This window comes from Chlorocebus sabaeus, chromosome 13 (assembly GCF_047675955.1).
Source record: "Chlorocebus sabaeus isolate Y175 chromosome 13, mChlSab1.0.hap1, whole genome shotgun sequence".
NCBI lineage: Eukaryota > Metazoa > Chordata > Mammalia > Primates > Cercopithecidae > Chlorocebus > Chlorocebus sabaeus.
In genome coordinates, this window is record NC_132916.1 from 96793487 (window position 1) to 96809221 (window position 15735).

Below are 15735 nucleotides of genomic sequence, written 5' to 3' on the forward strand. Positions count from 1 at the left end.
ACACCTGTAATCCCAGCACTTTGGGAGGGTGACGCGGGCAGATCACCCGAGGTCAGGAGTTCAAGACCAGCCTGACCAACATGGTAAAATCCTGTCTCTACTAAAAATACAAAAATTAGCCAGGCTTATTTTTGTTCTAACTTACAATGATGAAAATAGAGAAACTTCATCAACAGATAAATATCAGAAAATGACTTTTTTCGTGTCATTTAAAATACCAGAAACAGAGAATGTTAAACGTGGAAGAGAAATCTTTAATTCCAGTGACGTGATAAATTGAGCTAATTAGAACCTCACCTTTGGGAAAACCTAGGACTGAGCTGATGCATGAATGTTCTGGCTTTCATTTCTCTCTGTTTTCACAACTTACGAATTTCACTTTGGTTCTTGCAAGCTTAGCTATGTATTCTTTTGAAAAATAAATTGCTGTTTATTCATTGTTTTAGGCATTTGTATTCTGGGCTTTATACAGAAAAGAAGGGATAGAAATAAGACAATGTTTTTATTCTAGAGGCACAGGTATTAACACTATAGAGAGATAATTGAGTCCTTGGGCAGTGGTGAAAAAGGAATTTGGAGCTGAAACCCAACCCTAAACCAGAAGTATTGAAGAACTGCACCCTGAATGAAAATAAGAATTGAATAATTCCTTTCACAACAAAGAATGTTTTCCCCAGTGGTTCTAATGTCAGAGAGGAGAAATTTTCCTAAACGTACACTATACATGGACTTAGAATTCAAATTTGCACTACCCTTGTGTAGAAATCCATTATGGAAAAAAAGTTAATCCTTAACTGAATGAACTAATGATTTAAAAAAAAAAAAAAAAACACACACACCTATATAAGGGACTGATCTACCATAATAAGATGACAGAAACAACCAATGGAAATATTAGTAACCTCTCCCTGAAAATTTGAGTAATAGATTATTCTGAATTACTATACTTCATTAAAAAAAAGAGAGATGACATTCATTGTAAGATTATTGTTGTTATATGTACCACCAAGAAAAAAGAAATGCTGTGAATTAAACTTTGATAGATAATTTTGGTTAAAGGAATAAATGAAAGAATAAGAAACATGGGGGGAAAGCATGTTATTTGAGAGGAAAAGAGGGAAGACATATTAAAACTAATTAAATAGAATCCTGGAAAGGAAATGTATAATTACTGAAATTAAACTTACCGGACAGTTTTAAAAACAGATTAAAGAGATAGTAAATGTAAAGATCTAAGCAAATTCTATAGAATCCCACACAGAATGGTAAAGAGATTGAGTGTGAAGGAGAGGGTAAGAGGTAATGGTAGATAGAAAGAGAAGGTCCAAAGTATGTCTAACAAAAATTTCAGTGGAAGAGAATAGACAGAATGGGAGAGGAGAAATATTTGAGGAGCTAATGGCCAAGAACTTTTTTTTTTTTTTTTTTTTGAGACAGAGTCTCACTCTGTGACGAGGCTGCAGTGCAGTGGCTCAATCTCGGATCACTACAAACTCTGCCTCGTGGGTTCAAGCAATTCTCCTGGCTCAGCCTCCCGAGTAGCTGGGATTACAGGCGCATGCTACCACGCCCAGCTAATTTTTGTTTTTTTAGTAGAGATGGGGTTTCACCATGTTGGCCAGGATGGTCTCGATCTCTTGACCTCGTGATCTGCCTGCCTTAGCCTCCCAAAGGGCTGGGATTACAGGCGTGAGCCACCATGCCCCATGGCCAGGAATTTTCTGGAATTGGTAAACATTTGACAAACTATGATTCCTGATCGGGATATACAAGAAAAAAATCTTTACCTAGAATAAGAGTGAAAAAAACTCAACAATTGAAAGTCAAAAAGAAAATATTAAAACAGACAGAAAAAATGGAGGAGACCTGAGATTCCTCCAAGCCACTCACTTTACTGATGTTGAACTGAGACTCACCTTGCTAAGATTTATAGACAAAGCTGTTTCTTGCTATTTATTTGTGGCTATTTATAGACAAAGCCACAATGGGAACCCATGTCCTTTATATCCAGCGCACCAGTTATATGTGATATTCTGACAGTAGGCAAATGAATTTTTGTATAAAGAAAGTTCACTTTTTAAACTTAAGAGGGAAATATATAAGAATGCAGTCATCTTTTACATATTCAAAATAATGAGAACAATATTTAGCAAATATTTAGAACCTGTCCCACCAGCTAAACGTTGTTAGCCGACAAAAAGTAGTAGAAATAAGAAAAATGTAATCTCTTGCCTCTTGCGGTACTCCATGATGGAGGTCTGTTTTGTTAATTACTGTCACAGAAGAGAAAAAGAAAACTTTGGATACCAATCTACTTTTTATAATTCAGAATTAATTGTATCATCCTTACTTTAGTGGAATATTTAAGGCAGATCACGCACTTCATATTTCACCTTTTATATGAAAATATTAGTTCACATTTTGAGTGTAATCAAATATTCAAAGCAAGATGTTAAAAATTAAATTTTTGATGGAAATAAATGGGCTTAATCTACAGCTTTCATGTATTCAATAGAATTGTATTGAGCAGTTATCATGTACTATACTGCATGGTGGAAGGCCAAGATGTGAGCCAAGAAAAATTAAGTATTCTACATAAATTTTACATTACCCAAAATATTGCAAAACATTTTAAAAAATAATTTTTATATTTTGCCCAAATCTACAAAGTTTGTAACGCCAATAATGTAAAATCTCTAAGAACTTGTTAACTAAAGAGCCCACCTCTAAATAATCTATGGATTAAACAAATCTCATGGGGATTAAAAAAATGTATTGAACTCAAAATAAATTCAGTGTATCAAAATTTGTAGGACGCAGTTAAAGCAATGCAGGAAAATTTCTAATACTAAAGTGTACTAAAGAGTACAGCAGAAAAGAAGTTTCAAATCAGTAATCGAAGATCACTCCTCAAGAACCTAGAGAAAGAAGAGTAAAATCAACCAAAAGTAAGCCAACAAAAGGAAATAATAAAGAGCTGAAATCAGTGAAACTCAAAAAAGAAAAACAATAGAGAAAATCTATAAAATTGGAAGCTGGTTATTTGAGAACATCAACAAGATTGACAAGCCTCTGTTAAGATTTACAAAGCTATAAAGAGAGAAGACAGATTGTTAATATCAGGGATGATATAGAGCATATCACTATAGACCCTGCCAATACCGGAAGGATGATAAAGTAAAAATAAATAATACTACAAAGAATTATACATACATAAATTTGGTAACTTATATGAAATAGACCGATACTCAAAGTATAAACTACCACAACTCACCCAATATGAAGCAGGTAACTCAGTAACCCTATTAGGGAAATTTAATTTGTGATTATAAGTTTTCAAAAAAGAAATGTCTAGTCCCGGATGGCTTCACTGGAGAATTCAACCAAATATTTAAAGCATTAACACAAATTCTACACAGTCTCTTCCAGAAGATAGAAAAACTCAAATTCCCAACTCATTCTATGAAGGCCAGTGTTCCCCTGATCTCAAAACCAGACAATAACAGTAGAAAAGAAGAAAAAAAACTAACCAAATAACAGCAAATAGAATTCAGGAATATATTAAAAAGCGATTTTATACCTTGACCAAGTGCTGTTTATTCCAGTGATACAAGGATGGTTGATTATTCAAAAACCAGTCAATGTAATCCATCATATTAATAGGCTAGTGAAGAAAAATCTCATGATTATATCAAGTAATATAGAAAGAGCATTTGACAAAATTTCACACCCATTTGTTCTATGAATGTGCATTTTGGTTATGGTAAAGTCAGTGTGGTCACAGGAGGAAATGAAAACAAGGCTTGGAAGGAAAAAGTTTATTATACTGAAGATTCCCAGGCCGGGCATGGTGGCTTACACCTGTAATCCCAGCACTTTGGGAGGCCAAGGTAGGTGGATCACTTGAGCTCAAGAGTTTGAGACTAGCCTGAGCAATATGGCAAAACCCTGTCTTTACAGAAAATACAAAAATTAGCCAGCTTCTATGGTGTGTACCTGTACTCCGAGCTACTCATGAGGATTGCTTGAGCCTGGGAGATGGACATTGCAGTGAGCCAAGGTCACACCACTGTACTCTAGCCTGGCAATAGAGTGAGACCCTATCTCATTTAAAAAAAAAAAAAAGTGAAAAAGAGTCCCAGAAAAGTAGGGGGTTACCACATGCCACACAGGGCCACAGGGGAAGTGGTAGGTTTTGGTTGGGTAGGAGAGACCAAAACTAGGGAAAAGCTTAGAAATCATTTATTGGGGTTTCTGCAGGAAATGCAAGGCAGGTCACAGTTAACAGCTTATTATTGGCTAGTTTGAATAATTCCAGTGGGCTCTGAGGCACACGTATCTAGTTGTCTGGTCCCAGCCCTGGGATGATTTAAAATGGAAATACTGGCTTAGTGTGTGAGAGTGAGAAAAGGAGCTGATTGTGGCTTTATACTTGGGATTCATTGGTATGTATATGAAAGACACGTTCTCAGTGGAGCCCGTCACTAAGAATTGACTGCCCCAGGAAGGGGCAGTCTTTCCTCAGGTCTGTAAGGCCCCACAGGTACCAGATCATCCTTGGCCCTGTGAATAGGTGGCAAATAGACAAATGCAGAATCTGAAGAAACAAGATGTTAATTCATTATAAAACCCCTAAGAAAACTGGGAATAAAGGAAAACTTCCACAACTTGATAAAGTACATCTATAAAAAACCTACAGCTAACATCATGTTTACTGGTGACAGACTGAGTGCTTTCCCCCTAAGAATTAGGAATGATTGAAAAATGTTCACTCTCACCACTGCTATTCAACATAGTACTGGAAATTCTAGCCAATGCAATAAGGCAAGAAAAGGAAATAAAAGGCATACCTATTGGAAAGGAAGAAATAAAAATTTGTAAAGGCAGTAATCCTGCCTTATATGGCACCTTCTTTAGGGTCAGACATATTTGATCATAATTTAAACTTGATGGTGCAAAGTCAAGTTGTTACACTTCAAAAAATATAATCGCATACTGAGGGACTATTGAAAAACTGCAGGCCAGATGTGGTGGCTAATGCCTGTAATCCCAGCACTTTGGGAGGCCAAGGCAGGCAGATTATTTAAGCCAGGGAGTTTGAGACCAGTCTCAGCAACATGGCGAGACCCCGTCTCTACAAAAATTATACAAATTAGCTGGGCGTGGTAGCGCCTGCCTGTAGTCCCTGCCACTTGAGAGGCTGAGGTGGGAAGATTGCTTGAGTCTGGGAGTCCTAGGATGCAGTGAGCTGTGATGGCATCAACTGCACTCTAACCTGGGCAACAGCAAGACTGTCTCTCCCAAAAAAGGGGGCGTACAATACTCTTTGTCCCTGCTTAAAAAAAATATATATATATATATATTCTGATAATTTTAGAATTATATACCATATTATGATGATTTTCTGTTGCTCTTTCACTTGTGTGTTTTTATTGGTTCCAATCTGTTACCTAATTTTATACTCAATTGACTAGGTAGACACCTCAGGGACATGCATAGACTTTGTGACAACTATTCACATTCGTTAATTCTTTATTACTGCAAAGCAAAACTCCCAATTGTAGTACTGAAGTTGAGATTACTAGAACTTAGGTGTCTGCATAAATGGGATGCTGGCATACTTCCATCGTTTTTATTTCCTTAAAGTTACAGTTGTATTTCAATGCGTCAGACCTTTAGAATTTATAAGTAGTATAAAGTTTTGAGAGTTTCTTTCAAACTTTTGGTTGTAGAGCTGGGCTTATTCCTTACTTTTTTACTTTCCCCTTTCCAGTACCACTCCATCTCCCAAGTCTCCAGTGAAAAATTAATAACTTCTGTGTTCTTGAATAAGAAAATTTTTGTTGATTGCAATATAAGGGGGAGAGTATGAAATAAATTAGAATTATTAGAAAAAAGGAACTCTTGATAAGGGGAACAGGAGTGATTATTAAGAGTTCTAGGACTTATAGTCGTCATAAAAATCCTGTGCAAATCCCTGTGCTGAGAAGTGATGCTTTGTGTAATAATAATGGTAACACCACTTATTTTCCCTCTCCTAGGACTACAGAGACATCATTGACACTCCAATGGATTTTGCTACCGTTAGAGAAACTTTAGAGGCTGGGAATTATGAGTCACCAATGGAGTTATGTAAAGATGTCAGACTTATTTTCAGTAATTCCAAAGCATATACACCAAGCAAAAGATCAAGGGTATAATTAAATTTTGTTTATGACTAGATTGAGTTAGAGGAGTATGTTAAATGGCTAAATGTTGCTTTACTTAAAATTTAGGTCCAAGTTAACTTTGTTATATTCTGAATATTGTCCCATTGGAAAAAGAATTTATACCTTTCTACTCAGCTCCTTGTATGAAATAACATTTATGTTATCTTTGATGTCTGGTAATGGTGACTTTTCTTGAAGTACTGTGATTGAATAGATAGGTGCAAATTGTCCTGGTATGCACCAGAGCCATCCGGCCTTGACTTTTCTAGCTATTATCTGCCTTATGGAGCATTTTTGTGAATGATTTTTACAAATAAGTAAAAATATAAATATAATTTAAAACTCTTTGACCAGACATAACATCACAAAGGAGTGCTATGTAGCAGTGAAATGAGAAAGAAGAGATGCTAGTCCTAGGTAGAAAACAGGTTCAAACCTTTGGGATAGTTTCAGTGTAATAGAGTTGACAATAAGGAGTTTTGTCTGTATGAGCCATTTGAATTTAGAGTCAGACTTTTCTTTAAGAATCTCAAAACTTGAAAGATTTCTGTTCTAAACACAAAAATAATTGTTAAAATGCTTCAGTTTACCTTTTCATCAAAAGATTAGGAAAAAGGATGTCAAAAACAGTATTTAAATTCTAAATAGTTTTTACTGGAAAAATATTTACATTACAATATTTACTGAACAACGGTATTTTCCTCCGAGGAATGTTTGAACACTTTTTTTTTTCCCTCACAGATTTACAGCATGAGTTTGCGCCTGTCTGCTTTCTTTGAAGAACACATTAGTTCAGTTTTATCAGATTATAAATCTGCTCTTCGTTTTCATAAAAGAAATACCATAACCAAAAGGAGGAAGAAAAGAAACAGAAGCAGCTCTGTTTCCAGTAGTGCTGCGTCAAGGTATTTAATTTCTTTTAAATACCACTAACTGATCTATAACTTTCATCTAAATGATAGAACTTGGTGTTTTTTAATACTTCCTTTACTATTCCCTATATTACAGAATGATATATTTGACATGCAAGTTCCTATGATGTGGAGGATTTTTAATCTTTTAACTAAAGCTATACTAGTGTAAGTGCTTAAATTCAAACTGCTAAATCTATACAGTTAAACAGCATTTTTAGGATAGTGATGGCATCATGCTTTCCGTCATATAACTTTAGCATTTACAGCGATCCTTCACTAAATATTCACTTTCAGAGGCTCACAATCATATGAAATCCACTACAAATCTCATATTTTAACATATTTCATAATAGTACAAATATTGAATCCAACAATATTATAAACTGTTTTATTCATTCATATAGAACTATAAGAGTGACTGACAATACTATTTTATTTACAGCCCTGAAAGGAAAAAAAGGATCTTAAAACCCCAGCTAAAGTCAGAAATCTCTACCTCTGCATTCTCTGCACCTACACGATCAATACCACCAAGACACAATGCTGCTCAGATAAACGGTAAAACAGAATCTAGTTCTGTGGTTCGAACCAGAAGCAACCGAGTGGTTGTAGATCCACTTATCACTGAGCAACCATCTACTTCTTCAGCTGCAAAGACTTTTATTACAAAAGCAAATGCATCTGCAATACCAGGGAAAACAAGTAAGACTGACTTTCTAAATTGTAATGTGTCTGATGATTTTCTTAATTTAAGTTTTTACTTTGCCAAATGCAGTATATTGAGTTTTAGTAATTTCTAGCAGACACTGTTGTTTTTGCCTTCTTTGTTAATTTCCTATTAAAAAAAGTTTTTAATAAGAATTAAATTGAGATTTACGTCATTATAGACTAATGCTTAGAAATGACAACTCTGATCTAAACTACTGAATTTAAATCATAGCACCCACACTAGCTAGCAATTTGCCAAGACTTGCCTTCGTAATTTTGAAATGATGGGACAGCTTCTAAAAGGGCTGAAACTATATTAAGAGTTTCTAGCTGGATATGCCTTTTTCCTATTAGAAAGTAGATTTCCTAAGAAAGCTTTAAGCATCCTTCAGGTTTTGTTGTCTTAGCTAATTCAAATAATTCAGGTTAACCTTTTTTCTTATCTTTAGGTTCAGTAACTCTTAATTTGTAACTTTTTGTTTATTTGTTTTAGTACTAGAGAATTCCGTGAAACATTCCAAAGCTTTGAATACTCTTTCCAGTCCTGGTCAATCCAATTTTAGTCATGGCACTAGGAATAATTCTGCAAAAGAAACCATGGAAAAGGAAAAGCCAGTCAAACGTAAAATGAAGTCGTCTATACTCCCAAAGGCGTCCACTCTTTCAAAGTCATCAGCTGTCATTGAGCAAGGTAAGGTATTATTTCTATCTTTCAAGATACAGTAGATCCTTATTATAAATGATGCTTTTGTTGGAATCAGCATTTATATCCACTTTCAGGTTGCCCACTTAAAAGTCACACATCTGTATTAGTTGATAAATTTACTGCAATGAGCTATTATTGTGCCACTACACTCCATCCTGGTAAACAGAATGAGACCCTGTCTCAAAAGAAAAAAAGAAATTTATCTTCAAAGTTTAAATTAAATAGGATATAGTTAATCCAATGTAGCATTCTTCACTTTGGTAGAAAAATGTTTTAAGTAAATATTGGATCACAAAACTACTTATTTTTCTAGACAGACTTTTATTAAATAATAATTCATTGGGGTTGTCTACAACTGTAGAGTGACACGTTACACTTCAAGTTCTTTCAGCTTCGGGTTTTTATTGTAAAGTCTTCGTGTTTGAAAGATGAAGAAAGTAAATACTAAAATATGCCATGTGACATGTTAAAATAATAAGGCTTCTTGGCAGCAGACAGCCTAATAATAAGCATTTTGCATCATGACTTTCAAAGTGTTTCTTAAGACATTTCTTCTTCATTGTTGTCTTTAAAAACCTCTGTCAAAATTTAATTTCTCTACTGAAATCTTATTTTGGTTAATGGCATTGGGATCTACCCATGTAAACTTAAAATCAGGGAGTCATCCTAGCCTTCTCTTCAGCAACTGAATCTCTTCAACAGCTTTTTGTTTTTGTTGTTTCTCCTTCCATAACATCTCTTAAATCTATTCTCTCCTCTCCATTCTCACCGCCGTGACATTATTTCAAGGCTTACATAATTTCTTGCCTGGACTATTTTCCTAGTTTCCTAACTAGTCTTCCTGCCTCAGTTCTCAAACTCTTTCTTAACCAGTCCATCTCCCATATTGCAGCCAAAGTGATCTTTTCATTTCTCTCTAGCACATGTGGATGTGTGTACATACATGCAGAGAAAACCCTTCCTTGCCCTCAAATCATGTATGGAAACATTTTTAATTTTTTGCCTGTTACACAAGACTCTCTGTTACTTGGCTCTTGCCTAACATTCCAGGTTCTTTTGCCTTCTTTCTCTCTTTTGTATCCCAGTCATCCTAAACACTTAGAAGTTCCTGAGTCTTTGTTCTTTTCTTCTTTGGGGGGGATGTCTTTTTTCCCTCCTAGTTTAATGGTCTGTTGCCTTTCACGTCTCACTTAAAATATCGTCTTTAGGAAGCCTTCTCCTGGCTTCTTTAGATAGAATCAAGCACTTCCATCTTTTTCTTTTTTTTGTCCAAAGACAGGATCTTGTTCTGTCACTCAGACTGGAATGCAATGGCCAGATTTCCATTCACTGCAACCTCCGCCTTTCAGGTTCAATCAGTTCTTCTGCCTCAGCCTCCCATGTAGCTGGAATTATAGGTGTATGCCATAACACCCGGCTAATTTTGTATTTTTGATAAAGACAGGATTTCTCCATGTTGACCAGGCTGGTCTGAAACTTCTGGCCTCTAGTGATCCACCCCACTCAGCCTCCCAAAGTATTGTGATTTCAGATGTGAGCCGCCACACCCAGCCAAGCACTTCCATCTTTATGTCCCAGAAAACCCTGTTCATTACCTTTGGTGGTACTTATAATACTGATCAGGTTATTCATGTTCACATGTCTGTATCTCCAGAAGAATCTGAGGTTAATGTGTTTACTCATTTTTAATGCCCATTATATAGAAGATAATTGTTTGAATAAATAACCAAAATACTTTGCACATGAATGTTTCACATTTTTAATATCTGCCCCCTTTCTGAACTGAATTTAGAGTTTGAATAGTATATTGGCCTTCCTTGCTGCTTTTTATTCTTGAATCTTAGAGAAATCAAATATATATGATGAATCGGTTCTAGCATTATGATAGCGGAGGTCTGGTCTCATAGTCCATTTGATTTATAATGTTTGAGTATTAGAAATACTCGAGTACTGGTACTGTATAGAAATATCATTATCATTAGTTAACATTAACAGTGATTTATTATAAATAATGACACCTAAATTAACTGTCTAGAATCAAGCAGTGTTGTCTAGTGGAATATAATATAAGCCATATATGTAATTTTAAATTTTGCAGTCACTATGTTTAGTAAAAATAGGTAAAGTTAATTTTAATAATATTTTATTCCATTGCATCCAAAATGTTATTTCAGTATTTAATCAGTATTTTAAAATATATACTGCTTTAGTATTTAAATTGAAATTTAATTAAAAATTTAGTTCCTAAACTGCGTAACTTTTCATGTGCCCAGGACAACACAGTTCAAGATCAGTGGTTTTTAAACTTTTTAAAAAAACTTCTGAATTCCTTTTTAAGAAAGCTGCATTCATTTTTCATCTTTTTACATTATATATTGCTTTATAAAGTTGATAAGTCCTATAGTCCCTGTCTAAGAAAAATGTACATAAACATATTCATACAAAATTTTGGACCATTTCAAGGGATTCATGTAGTTCTTAAAGCCTATCTTCTGTAGTAGGTGCATGTGCTGGATATTTAGAACCCATGTAGTCATAATGTAAAACAAGAGGGATTGACAGAATCCCTAGGCAGTTTACATGTCAGTTGCTCCCTAGGAAATACTTAACTACTTTATGTCCACACCCACATTTTTTCCCAACCACTAATCTAAAGAGAGTCATTTCACTATGGGGATCAGGAATTAAAAGCTTTGCATTTTCTGTCTGTACTTGACTCTGACCTTTGGTGAGTCTCTTAACCATGTTGTTTTGTTTTGTTTTGTTTGAGACGGAGTCTCGCTCTTGTCGCCCAGGCTGTCTTGTCGCCCAGGCTGGAGTGCAGTAGCGCGATCTCAGCTCACTGCAGCCTCCGCCTCCCAGGTTCAAATGATTCTCCTGCCTCAACCCCCTGAGTAGCTGGGATTACAGGTACCCACCACCACACCCAGCTAATTTTTGTACTTTTAGTAGAGACGAGGTTTCGCCATGTTGGCCAGGCTGGTCTCGAACTCCTGACCTCAGGTGATCCGCCTGCTGTGGCCTCCCAGAGTGCTGGCATTGTAATTGTGAGCCGCTGCACCCAACCAACCATGATTTTCTTATTTACAAAGTACAGTTCCAACCTGTGACCAAAAATGCTTTTATGAAGATGTATTCTCTTTAAAAGCAGTTTCCATCTATGAATTTCCTCAAAAATAGAGCATTGCAAATCACCTACTTTATCAAATAAAAACATGTCAGAAATTTGGAGGGAAAGAGAGTTCGTTACTGATAGTTCCTGTGGCATATTTTTCCTTTATCTAAGTTGTAGCATTTTTTTCTGCAACAGAAAGGTGATTCATCATCTCCAGATCCTTCAGGTTTAGAATTTGATTGCCAGCATTTTCTCTCCTGTTTTATGAAGCATAATGGCCTTTTGTCATGGAGTTTGTTACAGTGGGATCTTAATCATGATTATGGTGGCACACATAGTGATTTTGATTGATATAATCAGTATTTCCTAGGATTATAGTCATTTGCCATTTATTACACAAGGCGAGGACTTTTCAAAGCCTGTGAAGAAAAACTGCCATTTAGTTGTTTTTAAATCCTCTTTAAACAGTTCTGAGAGCAAAGTTTTTGAGCAAGAGTAACTTATTTCTAAGTTAGGAATAAGAAAACTTTGGTCATCCTAGCTTTATAATCAATCACAATGTTAACTTAGATGAGTTACTTATTTTCTATGAACTTTATCTCCCTCATGAGATCATTAAGAATCTGTCTCTTTTAATTAGAAAATAAATAAGATCATTGAACTATTAACGTTCTCTAGGTTCTTTTTTCTCATTATAATAAAATAATTTAGATTATGTCATTACATATAAGTATACCAATGGGGACTTATTGACAAGTTTGAGGGTCAAACCAAAAAAGAAACTCCATGTATTAAGGTGTCCTGTTGTTCCCTTTTAGGAGATTGTAAGAACAACGCTCTTGTACCAGGAACCATTCAAGTAAATGGCCATGGAGGACAGCCATCAAAACTTGTGAAGAGGGGACCTGGAAGGAAACCTAAAGTAGAAGTTAACACCAATAGTGGTGAAATTACACACAAGAAAAGGGGTAGAAAGCCCAAAAAGCTACAGTATGCAAAGCCAGAAAATTTAGAGCAAAATAATGTGCATCCCATCAGAGATGAAGTACTTCCTTCTTCAACATGCAATTTTCTTTCTGAAACTAATAATGTAAAGGAAGATTTGTTACAGAAAAAGAGTCGTGGAGGTAGAAAACCCAAAAGGAAGATGAAGACACAAAAACTAGATTCAGATCTCCTAGTCCCTGCAAGTGTCAAAGTGTTAAGGAGAAGTAACCGAAAAAAGATAGATGATCCTATAGATGAGGAAGAAGAGTTTGAAGAACTCAAAGGCTCTGAACCCCACATGAGAACTAGAAATCAAGGTCGAAGGACAGCTTTCTATAATGAGGATGACTCTGAAGAGGAGCAAAGGCAGCTGTTGTTTGAAGACACCTCTTTAACTTTTGGAACTTCTAGTAGAGGACGAGTCCGAAAGTTGACTGAAAAAGCAAAAGCTAATTTAATTGGTTGGTAACTTGTACCAAAATATTTTACTTCAAAATCTATAAAGCAGGTACAGTTAAGGAATAAGTAGAACTAAGGCTTCTGCTTCCTTGCTGCTATGGTGGAGTAGGGAATATGATTTGATTTGCAAAAAAAAAAAAAAACAAAAAACAAAAAAAAAAACCAAACTTACAAGACACTTCACATCTTTAAATGAATATATATATATAAATATATACATATATATTTTAAATGTTTGCTATTTATTGCCCTTAGATAGGTTATGCATTTTCACATTCATTTCATTCACTGAAACAAAAGAAATTGATCTATAATGAATTCCTGATTTATTTATAGAAAAGACAGTTCTGCTACACTCTTTAGGAGCATAATATTCCTAGTGATAGAGCATTTCATGTTAAAATGAATTATTTTTGACCAAGCAAGGTACATTTCTATTGATACAAGTCATGCCCCTAAAAGACAGATGTTATACAGAGTAGCAGTGAATTAAGAAATGTTTCCTCTAAAAGATAAATACAAAATTTCCACCATTTGATACCCTAAAAAGTTTAATTTTAATTATAGAATGTTCATCTACAAAGTATCTAGAGGAGGCTTTTGCTTTATTCCATTTCTGCCAAACTTAAGAGAAAATATACTGATGAAGGGAAACATATCCACATTGGAAAACATTTGACTGTCTAATTTTTCAGACCTTGATTCTTATATCACTCAATCTCTGTTTATTGTGCCAAAGACTGAGAATCAGTGCAGTGGAAAGTCTGTTTTTGACTGTCAGGACAGCATACACTTTTCAATATTGGAAAGGCTATATATTCTAAAGAGCAAGTTATTAAAGAGTTATGCTGAGATATATCTTTTTTTTGGTACTAATAGAAAATAATGCACTGGTGGGTCCTTTGACAGAGATATTCTAGAGGAAATGTTTAAGTGGTTAAAGGATTCAAGGAAAATACAGGAAAAAAGGTATGGGATTTGATGTTTACTTGTTGATCTGGATTAATGTCATTTCTAAACTTTAGACATATCTAATAGCCTAAAATGACTTACAAAGAAACGTGTCTGTGTGTGTATGTGTATATATTGATAAATGGGTATAATTAAATATATATACAAACACATACTTATATACTATTACCCAGGTATAAATTCTTTTTTCAGGATTTTTTAGATAGCAGTAGAATAAAAATAATTTTAAAATGTCATACTTTATAGTTTAATTTTAAGGGGGAAATTGGTTATTTTCAATTATTAAAGGTTAAAATAGGCCAAATCACTTTTTATGCAATCATGTTTTATACAGTGGTCTCATTGCACATTGTGTTTTTTCTGCACTTTTTACGGTATCCTTATCATGCTGGTATGTCAATATACACCCTAAAGAAAAACTCCATTTAATGATTGTGCCTTGTATTCTATTATTTTTTGCATCATTAGTAAAATTAAGTTGTCTATTGTAAATGATAACTATATGACTTAGGAGAATGTATTGCTATATGTACTGCTATGGAAAAGGAGAGCAGTTATTTATTTGTTTATGGTACAGTTAGTTATTTTATACCTTAAAAACCAACATACTTACCATTTCTATTGTTTAAAAATTACTGTCCATTTTTTTAAAAATTTAAAGAATGTAGTATTTTCTGAGGACTGGTATGGTACAAAAATGTAACCAAAATTTTCAGATACTACATTTTTAAAAAGTGAAGATGGGGAAAATATGTATCAGCATGACCCTGATGTAGAAAAATAAAGTCTGCAATTGAACCTTGGCAAAACACATGACATAATTATATCTGATAAGGATGAATATTAGCTGTCATTTAACTGTCTTGAAGAATGAAAAAGTGATACATTTGGGCTTTTAAGATCATTTGTAACTAAATTTGTACAGAAATTTTCCTGTGAAATTAAGTAAACCATTTTCCAGATTTTGACTGCATTGCTGAGATTTTGCAGTTGAAAAATAATTTCAAATTTTTCAGGTTTTTTGTATATTTATTTTTTTCTAACAAATATATTTAACTATAAAATTAAAATTCAGTAGTTAAACTCTTCATAATGCAGAAATGGATGGCTTGATTGTCTAGAAAAATGAGTCTTTCACTTACGCCATTCTGGAAAATAATAGTGTATGTTTGAAATTCAAGTCATTAGTTGCTTTTGAAGGCAATCTATTTGAGATATGTAATTTCCTGATGTTATCTGCATTGTGTTAAGAAAAAAAGAATAGGCTATAAAATCAATTTTTGTAAAAAAATAATGTACAGTTTTAAGTTGTGTACAGAAGAAGGAAGAGCGTACACAGTCTTAGAGTGGAATATACCTCTAGTACAGTGTATGTGTTAATTCCAACTCTTGAGCAAAGAAATGAGTATTTACCATCTTTCCTATAACACATAAATGTATTATTCCTGTTCTAAAGACACTGTATATTTATGACCTTATTTGGACATTATTAGACACTGGTTTCTTAGTAAAGCACAGTAACTTGGATCAGATTCTTTGTAACCGAAACACTTAAACATGTATTAGTAATACCAATATATTTAGATTTTATATTTTTATAATTTAGCTTCTATACATTGCAGAAGTTGAATTAAGAAATTTAAGTCATCACCATATTTTTGTTTT

The 15735-nt window shown here is 34.3% G+C and overlaps 1 protein-coding gene across 2 annotated transcripts in view; it reads left to right on the forward strand.

The window, feature by feature from the left end:
- Nucleotides 1–14779, forward strand: part of PHIP (PHIP subunit of CUL4-Ring ligase complex) — a 132842-nt gene extending 118063 nt beyond the window's left edge. For both annotated transcript variants that reach the window (XM_008006417.3, XM_038002179.2), the window contains exons 36-40: nt 6042–6194; nt 6951–7114; nt 7566–7825; nt 8325–8522; nt 12471–14779. In XM_008006417.3, coding sequence (XP_008004608.1) covers nt 6042–6194; nt 6951–7114; nt 7566–7825; nt 8325–8522; nt 12471–13108 — 1413 coding nt within the window. In that variant the 3' untranslated portion in view covers nt 13109–14779. The remainder of the gene's footprint in view (nt 1–6041; nt 6195–6950; nt 7115–7565; nt 7826–8324; nt 8523–12470) is intronic.
- The last annotated feature ends 956 nt before the right edge of the window (nt 14780–15735 follow it).